At 40.4% G+C, this 22,075-nt stretch overlaps 1 protein-coding gene across 1 annotated transcript in view; it reads left to right on the top strand.

The window, feature by feature from the left end:
- tafa1b (TAFA chemokine like family member 1b) overlaps positions 1 to 20,792 on the top strand; it is a 91,382-nt gene extending 70,590 nt beyond the window's left edge. Inside the window, exons 3-6 of the mRNA XM_026307466.1 lie at positions 8,748 to 8,888; positions 18,075 to 18,199; positions 19,483 to 19,574; positions 20,680 to 20,792. Coding sequence (XP_026163251.1) covers positions 8,748 to 8,888; positions 18,075 to 18,199; positions 19,483 to 19,509 — 293 coding nt within the window. The 3' untranslated portion in view covers positions 19,510 to 19,574; positions 20,680 to 20,792. The remainder of the gene's footprint in view (positions 1 to 8,747; positions 8,889 to 18,074; positions 18,200 to 19,482; positions 19,575 to 20,679) is intronic.
- Positions 20,793 to 22,075: the final 1,283 nt, after the last annotated feature.

The following is a 22,075-nucleotide window of genomic DNA, read 5'->3' as shown; positions in this document are numbered from 1 at the left end:
ACACACACAGAATCATACAAGGTGTGCACGAGATGTCGGCCTTTATTAATAAATCCTCTGCATTTTACACCGCTGTAGAATATGTTGGGCCTCAACCAGTTATATGGCACAACAGGGTCACAGCTCACAGCTCTGTACCCACATCACACTAATAGCCTGGAGTTATGTGTTTCTGCAGCACATATGCTGATCCATAACTGATGCTTATGCGTGCAAGTGTTTACAATAAAATAAATAAATGAATAAATGACAAAATAAATAAAAAAAGATTAACAGACAGATGGTGATCTGTAGTCCACTGCCTTAATGCAAGCAACATTCAAACACGCAAACATACCAGTGCTAATTTACATTTATTGCATATTTGGTCCAGTTATGCAAAATCATACAACTCCCTGACTGCTTGGCCTTATATAAAGTGGGCAGATTATTTGCACAGCAAAAAGCCCTTTTTCTACATATCCTACTCTGGGAATTTTTGCATGCATCCATAATTTGATGTTAAGTGCTGGTTGGTGCATTATGCTTACTAGATAATGCATTGTGTACAATGCAGGCAGACTTTGCCTGAACTGGGAGTGACATGTTGTTTCAGACCCCCACACAATGAACACCAGGTATAGCATTATTGCCAGTTGAGAGAACCGGCATGCATCACACCGCTTCCACTGTTCATTCACACAATATTCAAAATAGACCTGCAGATAGACACCCACTGTCTTACTAAACAATCCCATACAGGGCTGCAGCTATCCATTATTGTTGGAGTCGAGTATTCTACCTAATAACAATAATACTATTGTGTAACAGAAACGACAACTTACCTTGATTGTTACCTTGTTTCGGCCCCCGCTGGGTGAGCCGGTCTGGTTTACAACCGGATGTTTTCTGTTCAGATGTTGAAGCCTTGACGAAGAGCTGTTGTGGTTCACCAGTTCTACTTTACAATACACACATTGCACCGTATTGTCATCTTTTATAACTTTGAAATGTACTTTGGACATTTTCTGCATTTTACGGACAGTTTCGCTCTCTGCCATAGCGCGAAATGTGTTGTTCGACAGTGATTACGATCCGGGTGGAACAACGATCCCTGAGCGGAGCAGGTTCCGATAACACAAGTTAATTAAACGAATCCTCGAGGCAAAGAATTCACTTCGAGGTTTTTTTTTTTTTTTTTTTTTTGTATGAGTATGTGTATGAATTCCTCGATTTCCTAGAGGATTCGTTGCTGCCCTAATCCCATATACAATTTTACAACTTTGCTTTTAGCCCTTTTCAGAACTTTTTTCTATTCTTTTCTTTTTTCCCTTTTTTTTTTATTAGAGGTGAACTGAAACGCATGGGCTGTATTCAAGACATTTTCCAGGCCTCACAGCATCCAATTGTTTTCTCCCAAGGAATGTCACTTTTGAAGGCTGCTCTACGGTGCCATTCAAAAAGGCAGTTTTGTGATTTTGAATGGACAATTTAGTTGCTCATTTCACCATCCAGCTCTCATTTAGAGTGAGCAGTGACCTGTGTCATATAGACATTGGACAGAGGTGAGGCACCGCCAACTGTACTGCAGGGTGCAGTAAAACAAAAGTGCTACTGCCACACCTGCAGGCCTGGACTCCATGGTTGTGTTGGTTTGTAAATGCACGAGTGTAAACACAGACACACAACAGACGAGAGGAAAATAAAGTCAGAAACAGGAAGTGATAAATAGAAGTTTGCTGACTTTATCTAATGCATATCTTTATATGAGTGTGACAGCATACAGTAAATTCTATATTATAGTGTGTCTGGCACAGCACTACACTATTTCTGGCCTTACCCTCCTCTTATGGAAATAAGTTAAGTAGGATGTAAATCAAGGGACACAAGCCATCTCTGCCTTTTACAGCCACTTTTTATTTTGATACCACATTTAAAATGCAATGAAGCCTTTCTCCATACAAAACATAACTGTTGTGATAATAAAAGAGTACCCACCAAAGTTATGCTCACACCTGAAAGAGCAGAGAAACAGGTTACATCCTGCATGTACTTATTATAATTACACCACACCCCTTTCCATTTTTCTATAAGGTAACTTCTGAGAACTTTTAATGCATTTTCTTCAAAATGGTGTTTTGTTTTTTACCTGCCAGCTATCACTTTTTTTTCTTTTTCTGAACACCCATGTACATAATAAAAGCTTGAATTGACATTTAAGCTATAATGATTGTTGAAAGGCCTCATACTGCCCCTCCCGTCAGCAGATTTGAGCACAGTGGTGGGTCTCTTTGCAGTGGGCTGGAGTCCATGACACGGAGAGTTATATATGCCAGGGCATTACAGAGCCCTTCTTAATCTGGTTTGTCACACTGCTCTCTCTGGACTGGGGTAATTTCATGGTGCTGAGCTGGTATTGATAGAGCCTTGGTAAATGAGGCACGCAGCAATCGTTAACTTTAATAACCATAAAGATGTGAGCATTGGAGTCATACAGGCCCATGAGAGGAAACCCATACAGGTGATTAAGAATCGACCAGGGTCGTGGCCAGCAGCACCTTGCATCTCTTATTTGTACTAATGGAATTACGTGTTAAAGATGTCAAGACTATTACCACCAATGGTGCAATTGCCACAATACTTTTCCTATTCAGTAAACTGGAGCCTAATTCCATGTCTCTGCACCCAAAGAACATCTGTAACAAACAAGTTGGAGATTGTCAGATTTTATGTATGTCTTTTTTTCCTGGTTTTCCAGTCATTTATCAAACCCATTAGGTTTCTGGGCCTAGTGTTGTAGAGTAGTGCTCAGTATTCTCTCTGAGTAATGCAGTAAGCCATACCAGCAGAGGGGAAAAAAACAACATTGTGTTGTGTGATTTCAGTATGGGTCAGTGGTTCCTGTCAGTCAGCTAGAGCTCTGGAGTGTCTTTCTCCCCATTCCTCCCTCTCTTATCCCCTCTCTCTCTCCCCCAGGTTTGCTGTAGCTCCAGCCACCACAACAGCTGCTAAGTACACCTTTTTGTGTACTCTCATTACTGTGGGGAGAAAAGTGAAATCTGAGAAAAATCAGCCCAAAACCTTCACTCTGGCTGAGGTCAGAAAAAACATATGGATCAATGCAACAGGGTGCTGATGGGCACTTGATAATCCACCCCAGCCTCTAAAGCATCAGTGACAAGGTTTTTAAATTAGATAAATGATGGTTAACACCCCCTGAGATGAATTTGTTAGTTGCTCCTGGAGACAGTCTGCACTGTAAAATATCCCAAACCTGGCATCGCTCCTACTTCTAAATGTGATAAGCAGTGAAAGGTGCAAGATCCTCTGGTAGCCTTCACCTTGAGGCTACCTTTATTATTCATTGGTGGGACTCAACTCTCTGGGAGAGAACTTCAGAGTGACAATAAATGGCTGAGGCTCACGGCGTAGTAGACAGTTGACTCTCAAATACTAGGAAAACCAAAGCACTGCACAATGAAGTGCTGTGTTCAAAGAGTTCATTATATCTTTTTTACACTTTTAGGAAGAGTTTTACATTTGCATTTTGGAGGGTCAAACGTTTATTAAGAGACATCAGTACACAGTCCAACTATTGCACTGTGTTGTGCAGAACAGTGCCAAGCAGCAAAGCACATCATGTCCAGATCTGCTTCTGGCTGTTTGTATGTCTGTGCCTTCACATTGTGTCGGCCACTGTAGGTCAGTAGGTTTTGTTGACTCTTGTTTAACGGTTGCTATATCTTTACCTGAAACCAAACATTTTAGAAAATACTGAATGTCCATAACTGTTCATAACAGAAAGAAAACTGAATGACCATCAATCATAAGTCCTGAATTTTCCTTCAGGGATTATTAAAGTTTATCTTATCACTGAATGCACAAAAGAGAGTGAACTCGCATCTAATGTTGCACATCACAACATGCTGTCACATGAGTGCTGAAAAACAAATTTATTACAAAACCCAACAAAAATTTTAAATTTATTTCTAACAATATTTTTATTTTTTTGCCTCACTTAAAATACTTATATGTACAAGAAATTTATTGACCCTGTTCTAGTCCTAGTGCCCCTGCGCCTATGGCTTTTACCAAAAAACAACAGTTTCTCATGAGTACACACAGTCACAGACACCTCCGCTGTACATGCACTCTTTCTCTTTTCTTCTCTTATTCTTCTTGCTTCACACATCATCTTTATACTCCATGGTGTGTGATTTAGAGAGCATTAGCAGCACAGAAGTGCTATACTCCATCATAAAATATAGCAGGAAGGTCTCATTCTAATTTTGCTTCACGCACTACTCATTTTAACTGGTACTGTTACAGAAGCAGAGCAATTTGAGTGGTAAATGAGGGTTGTATAATTTTGGATAAAATATATAAACTGTATCAGCTGCCAAGAGGAAGGACATGAAAAGTTGTTCCCTGGCACTGCCTCTAAGGTTTCCAGTTGGAATCAACTCACCAATGTTTAAACCTTATCCTAAGTAATCGGAGGGTGTTCATGCAGTGCCAGCTTGATGTTTAAGTAATGAAAAGCAAAATTGTGACGATCATTAAACATATATGCAGAGGGACAGCTGGCCCACTGCCACTTTGATGCTTTTGCTTCTTGAAACAGATCTTTAAAATCCTCCTTTTTTCTTTCCTCAAATCTGGAAAACATAAAACTTCTGAGACAGAATAAAGCTTTTTAAAAAAATTTTGGACATATTTGACAACTTTTCAGGAAGATGAATTGTATGTTTAAAACTGTGCATCATAGAAAGGGGTCATCTGCCATTATGCATGAATTCACAGAAAGAAAAGTTGACATAAATAAACCAAGTCAATAAACAATCTGACAGTTAATAAAACTTTGTTGTGGTTTGAAGTGACTTGTCTGGCACACAATACATAGTAACTTTGTTCACTTGTAGAAAAGCATGTAGTGCCAGTGAAAGTCTCAAATTGTCTTCCAACTCTGCATCATTACAGCAATAATTTAAAATGCAGCCCTCACTCTGCTCCTCAAATAAGAACCAAGTGTCATTTGCATTTCTTAACTTTGCATGTCTACATTTAAACTCCTGTTGCCACCTGAGATGTAAATTGACAATTAAAAGCGCTAAGACAGTGGATGGCTGTGAGTTAAACAGAAGCAGTGGAGAGCAACAACAATCCCACAAAGGAAGAGGAATTGTGAAGAACGCTGGACTGTGGTTGATGGAGCATCTGCCTGTCTGGCAGAACAAGGCAGAGACTCCAGCATGCAGGTGGAACCGGGCCATTTTCACCTGAGGATGCACCGATTAAGTTATAATAACGAGTCCTTGAGAAGCTTCTGTTCTCCCGGCTGCTGTGTTCTTTCCCTCGGCCACATGCCATTACTTAATAACTGTATTAGTAAGAGTGGCAGTGGGGGGTGACAGAAATGCTTGATGGTGGTGAGCCAGTGATTACTGCTCTTGGCCACTCTGCATAGATTATAGTTGTTGATGCTGAAGCTGAGCCAAGGTGTAGTAAAAAGAGTGTTTTATGGTGACATTGTCACAAGCACCTGCATTAACTGTGTCTCTGTCAAAAAAATTGCCAGTAGAGAAGGCAACATGTGCTTTGTGGATGAGCCTGGAGTCTTTGTTTGTCAGAAAACAACAGAATTAATGAGAAATAATACCAATATAAATTCCACATGTGTGTTTCTGGTCTATCAGTGACACACACTCTCTCCAGGCTTTTGGAAGTTGACAGAGGTAATTTCTCCAGTGGTTAGTAATTTGCAGACACTGTTTTTGTTCTTATTGTAACTGCAGTAGCTCTGAGGATCTTAACAGTGAAGACGCTGAGAAACACCATAAAGTAATTTTCAATTGGCATAATTTGTTTTCTCAGTCAAAACATTCCACAAGTGATCAGAAACTCCTGTAGGTTATCCTGGGCCAACAAAACCTTTTTACTGCTGAACAATTCTAACTCCACAATGAATGTACCTCAAAAACACTGAGCTGTTGAGCAACATTAATGCTGCACACAACAGTCAGTGCTACGGTAGTAGTTTCTCTGTTCAAAACCAAGATCTGATGTTATGAAAACTTTTCACACTCCACAAATCTCTATAGGAAACACTCTAATATGAAACATGGCTTTTTAGCTTGAGTTTGAGTTTCTCGTCCTCTTATCTGTCTCCACATTTTACAACCTTCCCTTATTAACAGCTCCTAATTGGCCGATGGGCTAAGCTGAAAACAATGAAGCATTGATTTCCTTAAACATAATCACCTCATCCAGTCATTTAATGGCTGCTGTCACTGTGGGCCGCCAAGAGAAAAATGACCATTCAGTGGTCCCATCGATGCCCTTCACCTCCTCTCACCAAAGGCTAGAGTGCACAGCCACCCACTCCATCTTAGCAGGTTGGTTTAACCCCTTTAGCTGTCAGACAGGCTGTAAGCACTACATCCATCACAATGTGTAGTCATGTCTCAAGTTGTTGTGATCCCATAATGTACAAAAATGTACACACTGTTACCACTGTGCAACTTGAGCAAATTATTATATGCAAATATCCCAACTCAGACACATGAAGTGGATGGTCACCCCCCCCAGGCTCCCCCAGGCTGCCACCTACCTGAATAGGATTATGTCTAGTCCTGGTGGCCATTTGTTGTCTAAGTGGCTCCCGTGACTGGCCCAGTAGAATCATCATGAAGCCATTTACACTGCTCTCTCTCTCTTCACATGCCAGATGGTTCAAAGTGATCAGGCCTGGTGTCTGCCTGGCTGATGGCTGGACATAACACTGGCATGTGCTTATGTGTGTGTGTGTGAGTGTGTGTGTGTGTGTGTGTGTGTGTGTGTGTGTGTGCGTGTTAGAGAGTTCCCCGAAATCTGACAGCAGTGATTATAATAATCATCATAATGATCATAAAAATCATAATACATTCTGTCCAAATTAGATTAATTCAGTCTAAAAGTTAAACATGCACAATATTTCATTGATATGGGGAGGGAACTGGAGCCAGTTCCAGCTGACTTGGGACTTCTGTCCTACTGAAGAATGAAACACTCACACATCAGGACAAGTCACACTCCACAGTCCTATGAATATGATAAGGATGTGTTGTCCTTTGTCAGATGTTTGATGGTTACATCTCTGTAGTGCCAACCTGCAAATCAGGAACTGAAGCTAGCCAAGGGACCCAATTCAGTATTTTGCGATGCTAAGTAAAGTCTTCACTTATTCAGAGATCTACTTTAAATTGAAAGCAAGTCTGCAGGTCAGAAGTTGCCAGTAAAATATTCAACAAGCCAACACATTGTGGGGTTTGGGGTTTTTAGCACACTCAAGGGAATTTTCTCTTCACTTTTATAGTCCGTGTTCTGCCTCCTCCTGACCAGAAATATCTAACAACAAGTGCTGAGAGAGTGACATTAATACTGCACGACAGCATGGTCCAGCAGGACTGCAAATGTTTGCCTTTTAATCCAGGACTCAGCGGCCTTTGGTCGGGCCACAGCAGACATTGATGGGAATGGGAGAAGAAAACTGTTGCCAAACTTGTCGGGGCTGCTGGGAGCTCAGTTCCGTAATTCATGACCCGAGCCATTTCAAACATTTGCACAACCAACCCAGGCAGAGAAACACACACCGGTTGTTGTCATGCCAGTGGAAGCAAATGCATCTCCTCACCGCAGCAGGATGTCCTATTTAAAACTTGGTATGGCTGCGTAAAATAAGGCACAAACAAGATGGAATGTGGCATTTGGTTTTCTTGCCTTGTTTTTGCACTCAAGTCTTTCTGTACATTGGAGAGGATAAGTTCTCCTCTCATATTCTCTCCTTTGTCCTGGGATGAGCTCCAGTTTAATTGTTGGATGCTGGTGTCTGTGGCGGTGGCTGTCAAGGGAAGATAAAGAGTTTTTCCTGGGGCGTAAGGAAAGGGGAAAGTGGTGATGGAGGGTCTCTCTCCTGCAGCTCTGCTGGCTGCATTAGCCCCACGCTTTATAATTGTGTGAAAGGGGCACTTCCAGTGGCTCCCTCATTACTCACTGGCATGGCCAGTACCTGGCAGGCTAGACACACCTTGTCCTCTAGCTCTTTCTTTGCCTGTCTTGCTCATTTCAGAATGTCCCTCAGCACAGTCACCCCCTCTCCCTCCCATGGGCAATCTACCCTATTGTTATTTTGACCCAGTACCGCCATCGGCACATATCGCCTTCTTTTTTCACTGAATATTTTTGACGTTGTCCTTTGTCAGACTGGGCCCTATTGTACAGCATTTGCTCTGACTGATGTCACCTATGCTTTGGAGTTAATGCTTTAACGTAGGATAGTCTAAGTCTGTACTGAGTCAAAGGTGTCAGCCATCTAAGTCTCGTGATTCCCATGTCTTTAAGATTCATCGTTTTTAATCATTTTGACAACATGTGGAAGGTTTCAAGGGTGCAAATAATGACACATTAAGTGTATGATGTTATCTTCATCACCACTGATTGGTATGGTGTGAGGACAGCCTGCACTGAATAAGAGACAATTAGATAATATAATTGAGATGCCTCTAGGACCAATTTGTTAAACATACTCACAGTGTAATTGCCCAAGAGCAGGCAGCGTGCCTCTCATAACTTCTGATGTGAGGTAGTCTAGGTTACCTAATGTGTAATTCTCATTGTTGTTTGTCTGGATATTTCTGTTGAAACACTGTACAGTGTATAGTCAATAAATAAATCAGCATGACATCTCTATGTTTGCTGTACTGACTGTGTACCCCTGTGTCTGTCTGCAGAGGGAGGAACATGTGAAGTTATCGCCGCCCACCGATGCTGTAACAAGAACCGTATTGAGGAGCGTTCTCAGACAGTCAAGTGCTCCTGTTTACCGGGGAAAGTGGCAGGGACGACACGCAACAAACCCTCTTGTGTGGACGGTGAGGAGATCTCACGTGTTTTAACACTATGCTATTACACTGCTCACTCTTCAAAGGTGATCACCAAAGCCTCTTGTTAGGGAATCAGTCCCTGTCCGTCTGATTACTGGTCTATCCAATGCAGAGTCTCTAGGAGTTTTGTGCAAATTACATCTGGCAGCAACATTCAGGGGCCAACACTTGTACACTAAAGGTTCTTTTATTATATCATTACTTTGGATATATATGCATTATTAAAAGAGACTTTTTGTCATTCTTCCAAACTGCAGCTACAAACATAACACGGGCAAGAACATTTAACAGTACCGATGGCAGAATATAACTATGTACATGTACTCAAATCTGGTACTTAACTACTATTTGGTACTTTTGTAAACATGTCAGACAAAAAAACTGCACAACATATTTAACGATTAAGAACTGAGCAGTGCTGTTCTGATGTTGCAGTTGTAACACGTGAGCAGGGAGCACATTGCAGATCATATCGCCTAAATGCCACTGAGGTTGTTGGAGAGGAATAACCAATAAACACAAGTCAGGGAAGCTCCAGGCCAGTGCACCTGAATTGCCTTACCTGAGAAAAACAATCAGGAAGAGGCAGTGCCATGAGAGAAAAAATAAAAAAAGCTGACAAGAAGTCTCAAGTCCACTGAAACAGAACCGCAAAGCACCCTTGACTCCACAGAGCTCATTTATTGCTCCTCAGTTGCGATCTTTTCACCTCCACTATCAGCAGAGATCAAAGTTGTCTCTCTGACTACCCTATTGCTAAGAAATGACATCAAAATATCTTCATTACATGAAGGACCAGACAGGCCTGCTCAGCAGGATTCACAGGGTTGGTTAGTCATAGCTGACACTCAAGAAGATCCTAGAATATGAATTAGACAAGTCACAGATGATACAAAATAACTTTCTCCCGGTTTGAATTTTTTAAAAAATACTCAAAACCCTAAATAGCTTTTCAGTGAAGAGCTGAATTTTTAGACCTTGAGATGTTTTTGTTCAAAAAACATTTTTTGTGTTTGCCCTGTGGTTGGAGACATCTCCTGAATGAATCATTTCCAAATCTCTGACCTTGGGAGCAGCTTTTTAGCAGACTGTGCTGTCCTTGTACAGAGAGGCAGAAAACCAGACACTGTCTCCTCCACAGTACCTACAGACAAGGAACTTTCCTTTAATATTCACTCAGATGTGTCTTTTTCAACATGGCCTAGACAGATCTAACTAAACACCAGAAAACCTTAACGTCAGGCAAACTGAAAACTGTGCAAACAAAATATACTTTAAAAGCCAAATCTAACTTCATGCATTAATTTTTTTTTTTTTAACAGAAGTAAATCCAAGGTTGCAGGTAGGAGTTGGGCAACAATATACAAATCAAAAACAAAATTACCTGTCCTACAGTGCAGAGGTGGAAAAGCAAAAGATGTTAACACTTGATGTCACTATGCTTCAGGCTCCTGCAGCAAGTGAATCCTTGCTATTAGTGTATTGATTAACAAGCACTTAAGAGGGAGTGGTGATAAAAATGGAAATGACAAGTCAATGAGCAACAGCTATGGTATTGAGTACCCCTGCACCACACTGAAGACGTGGCCTCTAAATAAATTTATTCCCTTTTATTTGGAGCTTTTAACTTCTTTCCTAGATAATTTTCAACTGCTTTAAAGTGAATCAGCCCGTTTATTATTTATTTAACAGTAAAACCACCACAGGTTAAGGGCTGAAGGGCAAACAAAATAATTATATGATTATTCATAACAGCTCATTTGTAGTCGGAAGCGACATACATTGCAAACAGAAAACTTAATTAAGGGATGTTAAAAAAAATGGACACAGGAAGGGAGTGGGGGCAGATTGTTCAAGGCAAGCTGTTTTGATTGTCTAGGAAAAGCTACACCTGAAAGTTTGGTGTGATGGGTAACTGGGCCCTTCAGGCTACTGTTGCTCTATGTGAGGGATTATAGACTTGTGGAGTCAGTGGTCTGTCCCCTCAGCAGCACACCGGCCTGCCCCAGATGGAGCTTTCTCCCCAGGTCCCGGAATTATTAATGTTCCATCCAGATGAGGAACAATGTTGCAGCCCAGCTCATCTCACCACTCCCTGGGGGACACCTACCACCACTGTTCCATACACAGGTTATGTTCCCACCCAAAAAAAGGCCACATATACAGTATATATGGCTATAGAAAGAATGGTCAGTGTGCTGATATAACAAATCAAAAATATCTTCAGAGGTCATTTGGTTTGGACACATACAGAGCCTGGAGCAATGAACACTCCTCTTTATCTTTGGCCATTTTTTCCAGAAACAGACAGTCTCCCTGATGTGCTCTATTACCGGTGATTAGCATCAAACTACACATCAAAGCACACAGTGACAATCACTTCCATTGTCGAGTGTTTGCTACCCTGTGAATATGGGCCATATGGGGTTATTTCAGTTGCTATTGGTAACTGATTTTGATGTTATTAATATGTGGGGATGTGACGACAGCTTGTGTTGGGAGACGTCACACTCAGGGGGGGTTGCTGTCAGATTATCCCTATAGTGGGAATTGATTATTAGCTTTGACAAGGAGAACTATGTCCCAGTTATGTCAGGGCCAACGAAGCTCTTAGTGAAGAACATCCCTTTTAACAAGTCAAACGTTCATATCTATGCAGCCTCTCTGGCCTGATCACATGCATTCAGATTAGGCGCTCATCACTGCACCACTTCCTTTATCCCACTGTATGATCCATGTAAGCCCTCAGCCACAATATGGACAAAGACACAAACACACACACATGCACGTACACACTCAGATATACAAATATACACGTATTTATTTGCACTTATTTCCTTCACACTTGCATGCAGACACCCTAATATGCACACATGCTCCCACTTTCTGTTGTAGCTGCTGTAGCTATAAACTTTCAACAAGAGATACACACAGATGCCCGCTCACTGCTGATCACTGATGGGGAATGAACCCTTCTGTTTGGCTGCAGGCACGTATAGCTGAGCATGACAGGTTGTCATGGTACATTTGAGATACATCCAGGGGGGGAGACACACATGGATGCCACTTGAGGGGAGGGACAAGAAGTTCTACAGTTCTTCCATACACGTTAGTGGTCAAACAGATGAACATTATGAATAAAATCTGAATATCATAAGCATGCCAAAATATGATGCACAGTTTGTTATGTTCTTGCAAGCATAATTGTCTCATTAGAGGCAGGGCCATCATTATCAGTAGGAATGTAGTCCATCAAAACAGAGCAATTGTAAAGCTTATCTTTGCATATATAAAAACCTGATCTGCAGGAGTTTATTCATTTCTGGACTTGCATTCATGGATACTGAAGTTTAAAGTGGTGACATGCCAAAACGCCTAAGAAACATCTCAGACTCCTATTACAAAAACCTGGATAGAAGATACACATTATAGTTTACAATAGAGAACAATAACCCCTGTCTCTTACTGATATGTATACACACAGACAGACATAAGGGAAGACTCAAAAATATAAAAGAAGCCTGTCACATCCCATTGAGCGTTCACTGAATTGATGATATGATTGGACTCTCAGCTTTAACATGCCAGCAAAGGATCTGACCCTTATTAGGAGTTGAAATGTCTACTTAGTTTTCTCACACTATTTTCCTTTATCTTTTTTTTTTTTTTAACAAAGCATATTTTTATTCTGCTCTCATCACTGTAGTAATAAGCCTGTTGTTGTTATCAAGAGAGGTAAAGAAACATAAAGCAGATATGTCAGCTGTGTGGGAGAAACATAAGTAGGTTTTTTAGTTACTTAAAGAAATAGAAATAACCACACAACAGAAGGAGTTATTGTTTGTCCATTAATAGGCATGCACATACAGTACTGTATAAACCCACACACACACACACACACGCACCAGCTCCAGGGCTCAAAGTTACACTCACTCATTGATATTCAAAAAGGCACACAAAAAGCAATCAAATGAGACATAGTGTACATTGTTAACTATATTTATATAAAACACATAATATTTATAGTTGTTTTCATTTGAGCCTCCATCTTGTGTTTTTTGTTAACCTTTTAAATATCTTTGTATGTGCAGCTACGAATAATATTTTCATCTGAATGAATCTGAGCTCAGGCAAACTAAGAAAAGCTATTGTGGCATTATCAGAAATTAACTTTGATTAATAGATTACATTGAAAAAAACACAGGAGTTTGACTTGAAATGAACGGGGGCCAGCATGTCCATTACACATTCAGAAATCATAAAAACTGTGTGATTGGAAAGCCAAACGATATTTTCTGAATAGCTAATCAAACCTCAGCTTTCTTTTTTGTGAGGGGCAAAGATTAATGCAGAATAATGACTCGCTGAAGCTGACCTTGAGTTCACGAGCCCAAGTCTTGCTGTAAGTATATACTTGCCTTATTCGATTCACTCTCCCTTGACCCTTTAAATACTTTACTGCAGTTGCACAATGCTTGCACTCATACCTCTGTCTCATTAAGATGGAAGTGTGAGTTCTTTTAATCACTTCACTGTAATTCTTCCCTTAAAGTGAAAGAGGGGTCATTTGATAAATGGACTGTTGGACTGTGATGATTATGGGAATGATTGATTGGCCATTTGTTTGGTTAATAACTGAAAAATCAGGGTATTTGCAAAGAACTAATATAAAGTGATTGGGTAGAGACTCATTCAGTGACCTGAATGAGTCAGTTAAAGAAAAGAAGTGGAACTGGATGTTTATCATTATCCTGTGGGAAGCATCGATCCTTCATCCCAAACTGTAAATTTAAGTGAAATGAAACGACAATTTAAAACCTAATTGCCTTCTGCTCCAAATCTTGAGTGAAGGTGACTGAATTATGGAAATGACTCACTAGATAAAAACAAACACTACAGCTCAGATCACTAGAGAGTCTTTTTTTTTTTTTGGATTAATTTAAAGTCCATCCAAGTAAAAAAAAAAAAAAACATTTCTGCTCATTGAGGCCACAGGAATGCATCTACATTATGACACAGACAGAAATCAATTTACTTCCTCAACAGTCGATACCTTCAAATATTCTGCTACCTGGCAAGGATGTGTCAGCGAGTTCAGGGCCTGCACACCAGTAATCTGACAGGTGCACTTGTAAAAGGTCCATCGCTTCATGTTTTTCAATCAATTCAAGTCCCTCTCCCGATTGTTTATACATCAAAGCTAAAGACATCAGCCTGCTACATGGAAAACATCTTGAATCAGAAACTCTTTCAGTCTTTGTTTGCTGATTATTCCAAGCCCATCTGTCAACCACATCTTTGACAGCGTAGAGCAGCTACCTTACAATAGCATGTGAAGCTTGTGTTAATTGGCGTTGGTGCTTTAAATCACGTTGAAGGCTTTCAGCTTGTAAACAGATGGATCTGAAAATTAACAGTCGACCCAAAGTGGTCCACTGAAAGCCCTCCCCATTCCCCTTCACTCCCGAGCAGACACAGCTTGCTGATGCTGGAACAGAGGTTACACCCTCTATGCTGACGATTGCACGGGGAGCAGTTAAAGTCAAACGAATACTGGAGGTCACTGGTCACCAGAGAGTCATGCATGGATCCCAGCCCAGAGATGGCTCTTCTCCAGTGGTCAAGGTCAGAGCCAGATGTCCTGGCCGGTGTACAGCCACAGACATGAAGGGTGTGTATGCCCAAATTAGGTTCAACTTGGTCTGGTTTTCATCCTCACTGGTGTCACACCAGAGAGGTCATTAATACTGTGTTGTCGGGTTTTCTGAGAGGAGCCTGCTGCAGTCCACATAGACTCCATGGAATAGATTTTAAGGCAAAGATCAAATTTGGGCATGAATATTTATAAGATGTGTTTCATTGCCTCTGCTCATTAAAGTTTTACTGTCCTTTTACTACATGATGGGAAGCTGTCAAGATATTAATTAGGGTTGTTCAAAAATGCATTATTTAAAGGTGGTAGATTATCCATATCATCTGGTCAGAGCTGTGGAATAATTTTAATAACATGTTTTTTTTAATGATTTGAACACAGTTTTTGACTAGCAAACTGTTGAAACTTCAGTAATTTTCTAGGGTTGTAGTACACACATAATAAACACTATTTTCACACTGAAGAACCTCATGAATCCACTGTATCCACATTTATACAGCTGTTGAAAACTGTATTACAGTCACATGCACATCATTGTGTGTGCATGTTTTCTGCTAGGTTTTTCAAATGGTTTTCACTTACAAAGTTTAACTGGAGGACACGAGACCTCGCCTTCTTCACTTAATAGTCCATACGTACACTAAATGTTTCTACATCACATATGGAGGTTTTCATATCCCATGTAGGCTACGTATCGGCTTCCAAACTTTGATGCTCAATGCACATGCAAAATCTGGACCATCCCCGCTTTCAATAATTTTGAAATACCCCAGAGTACCTGAAAGAAAGATTTTAGCATTAGATACAGGAATCTCAGGGAAAATGTTCAATGCTGAAGATTTTCTAATAAAGCAAACAATTGTCAATATTCACCAAAGGTCAAAGCAGAAGAAAAAAGGTTTACATGACAGAAAGTCCACAGAAGATACAATATTCATGTTTAAATGATAATGATTTTTCATCAGATTTGCTCCAACAAAAACACTCTTAGCACTAACTGGTAGCATGGTTGCTAACATTTTTAAACTACAGACGTCAATTTTACAAACAGTAAAATACTGTTGGAAAAAGAAAAACAATGACATCTTTTAAAAACAAAGAACCATGTTACCAGTCGTCAACAACAACATTAATAAAACTCAATAATCCAAGTCAAAAAGTGAACTCTTGAACCAGTCATTCTTGTACTTCCCTACTTCATTGTATAGGCATTTAAAATTGCTCATCATAGAAACAGCAAATGAATGAGAGTAAGAAATAATACTATGAAATACTTCACAGACTCATTTGTTACATAGACTCCTCTTGTATAAATTACCTATGCTTCATATGCACCCTTTTCAGAGAACAGAGGGTAAAATGAATACATTTCTGTGAAGTAAATATCATTCAACTTTCATGCAAAGTGGCTCTCATTTTTTAGCGGTTCATGTGAGCCAGCGTTTTAATCTCCTTCCTCTGTCTTGCGTCTTTTTCTTTCTCTTTCCTGCTTTTTCTCTGGTTCCATTTCAAAGAATTGATTTTTGTTTTGCAGGTATCACTTTACCATTTCCAATTTCAGGAAGATTCTGCATTCACATTGTTGAATATAAATCCTACTCGGTTGGTGGTATAATGAAAAATAACTTCTTGTTTCCTCCTCGTTCTGTGCGGTGGCAGGATGAGCCTAAACAGTGTTGGCGTCACAGCACATCATCATCACTCGATAGAACAGATTAAATACAGCTCCTCTAGCCTAGTCATAATGTGCCACTTAACGAGGACATCCTGAACAGTTGAAGTGTTGCGCTTGAAATACAGCTCAATGTAAACATGATTAATGATGGGAAAATGCATTTTTCGCCCATGAATGAAGACAGAGGGAGCAAAAGCAAGACAGCAGCTGCATAGCGGATGTTTGTACCAGTGTGTTAATTAGTGTATAAGGAAAACAGCCATGGGGAAAGCCACAGGGCGGGTTCACAGCCAGTCAGTGGATGTTCACATTCCAGCATTCAGTATCCTCAGGGCTTGTGGTGGGAAAAGTAAAGGAGGAAGTCAAGAAATGCAGCAAGTTTACTAAAGAGCAGCAGGGTGGAACTCTGTGTCCAGTCGTTTTCTGCTATATACAATACTATGTCTGTGCGTGTGTGTATGTGTGTGGGGGGCGGCATTTACAGAGAACCATTGCACACACTGTGCTGAGCAGGCCTGCACCTAATAACGGTCTTCTACTATCAGTTGGAAACGGCATGTTGCTCATACTGACCATTGATTGGTGGTTGGCCTGTAACCTTGGCAACGCAGGTTGAAGGGGAAAAAACATATTTTTCCAAAAATTTCAAAAAAATGGGCTTGGAGGATCAAATGATACTGGTTGAATTCATTGCATTCAGCCAGTCATTTGACCTTCATATCCTCTGTATGTCAGCATGATGAAAGGAAAGATGCTCTTTGGAGATTTAAACAGCAAATATTAAACTATACTACACACTGAAAAGACTGTTGGGGGAAAAGATGACTTATCTTAAAATTTGCTTTGAACTTTTCACGCTTGCTGTCAAACTACAATTTGGAAACGGTTGAAAAACAAAAAAAGTTTTTCAAACATCATGTTTAATAAATGAATCCGAACTTGACTTTGAAAGAATGCTTTAGAGTTGTGAAGTAAAATCTGATGCACATCCTCACTGCAAGACTGTAGCTAACAAAACTGGCAACAGTGAGTTTTGGTTACAAATACTGTTACACAGTGGTTCATCTCAAACACAATTAACACAACAATACATACTCTGTTTAATCTAAAACATTGTTTTTAACAACCCATACACACGCAAGCTCAGACACACGAACAGGGAGACCAGGAGCGGGAGGGAGAGCAATATCTTGATGAGAAGATGAGAACATATTTGTTTTTGTCGGATAGCTGGAGGAAGAATTCAGTCGATGTTAATGAGAGGCAATTAGTTTTGATTAAAAATGAGATTGCTCCCCTACATGCAGTGTCGCTATATCAAAACAAAATAATGATTAATTTCTGTTGGTATAAGACATTAACATCCACAGCAAAAAGTACTCATGCAGCAACGATACAATTGCTCTGAGGCCGAAGAGGAGGAAAAGCGTTCATTTAGAGACACGGCTGCGTGGTCCTCTGGAGCTACTCATAATATAGTGTGTGGGTGCTTGTGTGCACATTACCAAGTGTGCCTGTATAAAATATGTTTGTGTGGAAAGTTTCTGCATATGTTCAACTTTTTGTGAGGCTTTCACTTACATTTGAAACTCTGTTTACTTCTTACTGTATATGCTTTTAATTTCATGTTATTTCTTTGTCTTCAGCTTTTCTCCTGCTGCTCAACTTAGTTCTTTTGATTTGTTTTTTCTGTTGAACTGGGTACTTTTTTCGGCATTCTTCTTCTTGCGCTTGTCTTTGTATAAGCATCTGTGGTGGGTGCATACATAAGTCAATATGTGTGTACATGAGCGCCTGTGTGATAAACTAAACTGCTGTGTGACATACTTGTGCTCACCTTCCCCAGCGTCCATCGTAATTGGGAAATGGTGGTGTGAGATGGAACCATGTCTGGAGGGAGAAGAGTGTAAGACTCTGCCTGACAACTCTGGATGGATGTGCTCCTCTGGGAACAAAATCAAGACCACAAGGGTGAGACCTCATACACGCACGCACACACGCATACACACACGCATTCAAGAACAAATGCACCTACAGTATCTGCACACAGACACTCACATTGTACACATTTGAACACAGGCATAAACACACTTGAACAAAATTCCATGCATGTACATCGCAGACACACACAACATATGCATAAAATTCCACTTCAGCATTTCTAAAACTTTAAAATCACTAGTAATAAAAAGAGAGAGACTATGTTTGAATACTTTGATTAAATGCTTTAACAAATCTTCTCTGCTAAGTCCCTGTATTATCTTTAAATAATCTTCTATCACTGAATAATCAAACATGCACAGTAGAAAACCTGTGGGTGTGCGCACATCACACTGTATCGAGAGAAACACGGGACATCTGTGTCTTGTGTATAACAAGGTGAATTCTGGTCGGTGTAAGCAACCCATCTAAGGGCCCATAGCAGTAAAGAACAAACATAAAGCAGGTAGTAAACAAACAGGTGGGCCCTGCCTCAGGCCACATTCCTCTCAGAGATAAAGTTAATGGCCACTCTGCTTCCCCACTGCCTTTCCATTCTGTAAACCCACTCGATATGTGGCATACAGAAAGAATGAAGGGAGTTAAGTCCTCGAAGCCAGCAGTCCACGACTCTGTGACAGGTTGATCACCTGATTTGTATTACTCTCCACCGCTACCGCCTCGCATTCAGCAAACCCTCCGGTCTTCTCTTAGTGTTTGGTGACAATGACTTTGAATAGAAGCAGAGACTAATGCGATAGGGAAACAAGGAAAAGACAGCGAAGGTTAGACCACACGGGGCCTCCCAAGGTTCTTCTGCGGATTTATATGCCAGCGGATAGTTTTCATTGGGCCCCCACAGCCACATCAAGCCTAAAATTTTCACAAAGAAATTGTTCAAATGAAGTCTTACCAAGCCATCAAGGTAAGGTGTAATACTTGGTTTACTCTAAAGAATGCATCTCTAATTCTCAATTCAGTCCTTTGTATCATCTAGAATAAGTAAACTTAAAATGATGATTGTCTTTATATAACTTAGAACAAATTATTTTACTCATCTTTTTCATTTTTTTCTTGAAGTAGTCAATGTTGTAAACCTCCTCCCACAAAGGTAAAACAACACATTAATAGATATCTAAGAGTAAAATGGCTTTGGTCTAATTTTATAAAAAAAAATAAATAACTAAATAAGAAAGGAGGGCCAAAGGTCAGGCCTGAAGCTGCTTTTCTATCCAATACACACGTGTCCTTTTTTCTTGACCCTCTCTTTGCAGAACACCCAGCCATACTCCCCTTTTTAGCTTCTGGAAGCAAAATGCAGAGGATGCGTCAACAGAAATTGAGCTGCATTCTTGCTTCTGTAAAGGTTAGTCTTTTTCTCAAGCTGTTCTTTGTTTTTGTTTTCCCGTCTTCCTCTCACACATCACTGTATGCACTTGTCGGGCGGCAGGAGTGGGACAAAACCCGTGTTCAGTGACTTCTCATTAACCCAAATATTCAGTGCAAAATGACCAAGTGTGTGTTTACATGCTGTGCATGACTAGTCAGACATGACACAAATACTGAACACACCGCCACCTACTGTAAATATTTATCACCCAGCACAGACCCAGTGCACGTTTGCACTGCATTTTCCATATAAACGGCGGCACACATATCAACAACATGTACAGCATATAAAAGGGTAAACATGCATATAGTGTAGCAGCACATTTATAGTGTACTGTAGACATACACTCAGAGCCAGGTCCACCCCTTAACAGAACTCTGCTGTCTGTGATCAGTGTGTAATGGCAGGATCAGTTCCTTTCCCTTTCATTGGCTCCTTTGTTCCATGTCCTGTTTTCGCAATCAGCCACCGTGTGGGTTTGATTACAGTGCCTTGCACTGGTCTGCCAATCCCATTAGGAACTAATCTGTGACATGCTACTTTCTCCTCCATGTGTGCTCCAAGTCGTGTATGCACGCACATTTGATGTCTGTGTTTGTGCGTGTATGCTCACGTGTGTGCAAGACCTCTCAGGCAATGCTCTTCCTTTATCGTTGGGTGGCTTCTTATCAGAGGGCACTTGATATCCTGATCTCCCTCTGAGGGTCTTGTTGAAGCAGCTATCAGCCCACTGCATAGCCCACAGGCTACATGAAAGGCCTTTTATCCTGCACTCTGCTCTCTTTCTTTAATCAACATCTCTCATTCACCTGCCTCTCAGGCCAAATTGCCTCATTTGTATTTGTTCTATCACAAAACAGCAAGATCCCAGGACAACATTTTTTTTATTATTATTTTCAGCAATATTATTTCACCTGCAGGTTGTCATTTTGCTCTGAAGCGCAATGAGGCAGGCACATACACGTTAACCCGCACACACTTCATAAACATCTTACATAAAAATTGGCATGAAAAGTAAAAAGCAAAACCAGAGCCAGCACCTGACACCCATGTTTTCTTCTTTTTTCTTTATGTCTTTCAGAGAGGGAGCCCTTCACTGCCTGTTCTGTAGCAGCAGACAAGGCAGGCCCTTTTGTTTGTGGAAGTCACAGTGAGAGCAAGTCTGGGGAGCACCTTCCAAAACACTCACCCACCATAGATCTGCATTACCTGCTCCACTGGCTAAATAGATCCATTTCTGCTCCCTCCAAACAATTATACACCATAGGAGAGACAGGCCAAATGAGAGAGGTGTAATGAAAACATCTTTTGCTCTACTTGTTCTTCTCCCCCTGCTCTTGATGATAGTGAAATGAATCATGTTCATTTGATAACTTCACTGTTAGCGTTTCAGAGTGAATATGAATGTCGGTATAATGTCGATATTATTACAGGATTGTCATACAAATGAAATACAACCATTATCAGACATTCTGTGACTTTTAATTTCACTCTGCAACATAGCCACTTATTAATTTATGGTAGTTGTTTTAACTTCCTTAAAAATATGTATACATAAGAATACAGCTGTTCCGCTATAGAGTAATTGCTCAAATTTGTGCATGCTAAACATTTTCGCTCAATTCAATCAATCAGTTCTTTTACACTGTACAGTGAGTGCCCCCTCAAACTCATCTAACATGATTTACTTGCTCTTTAGAGAATCACATGTCCCTTATTATAGAAGGTGTTGATGGCACTTTTTCAAGCAAAATAACACAGTGTGACAGGATGTCCACAGTTTCAGAGCAAAAGTGACCCACCAGCAGATGCATCACCATTTAATTTGTCAAATCCTGAAAGCATACACTGCAGTTGATTAAAATGAACTCCAAGGGGCCATGCAGTCCACACAGTTCAACTTCACCGGAAAACATTTTTTTCTACGCCTGTGCTTAATAATTTCAGAAAATAAACCTAAAATCATTTTTTTTAATGGTAAACAGTGGGTCATTTGAGATAAAAAAATAAAAGACTATGTTGAAAAGGATGAGACTTCAAACTAACAGATGCTGCCAAAGGTCCCTGTGTTGTTATCCTTATGACATTTTAATACAGGTTTGGGGTGGGGGAGTTCATTCAAAGTGCAACTGATTAATTTATACTCATCTTCTTTGCTTTTTCCATTGTCACTGTCACATTAAATGGATCTTGATGTATTTTGTTGTCTGGAGTCTTCTGTTTTTAGAGGGTGCTCTTTAGTGCTGCTTGAAGAGATTTCTCTGCTGGCATGATTGATTTGTTCAGCACTAACCGAGAAAAGGTGGAAGGGTGGGCTGTGTTTGCACTAAATTCTTTTGCTAAGGCAATTGTCCTTGGCTCCTTTTACTAACTGAAGTCTGAGTAAATTACAATTTAATGTGGCCTGCAAATTAGAATGCAGACAGCTTAGTTGCCAGCAAAGATGGGATAGGCAGGAAATCCTTGAGCAAGTCACT

Source organism: Mastacembelus armatus, chromosome 5 (assembly GCF_900324485.2).
Source record: "Mastacembelus armatus chromosome 5, fMasArm1.2, whole genome shotgun sequence".
NCBI lineage: Eukaryota > Metazoa > Chordata > Actinopteri > Synbranchiformes > Mastacembelidae > Mastacembelus > Mastacembelus armatus.
This window is presented reverse-complemented; position numbering and strand designations above follow the sequence as displayed.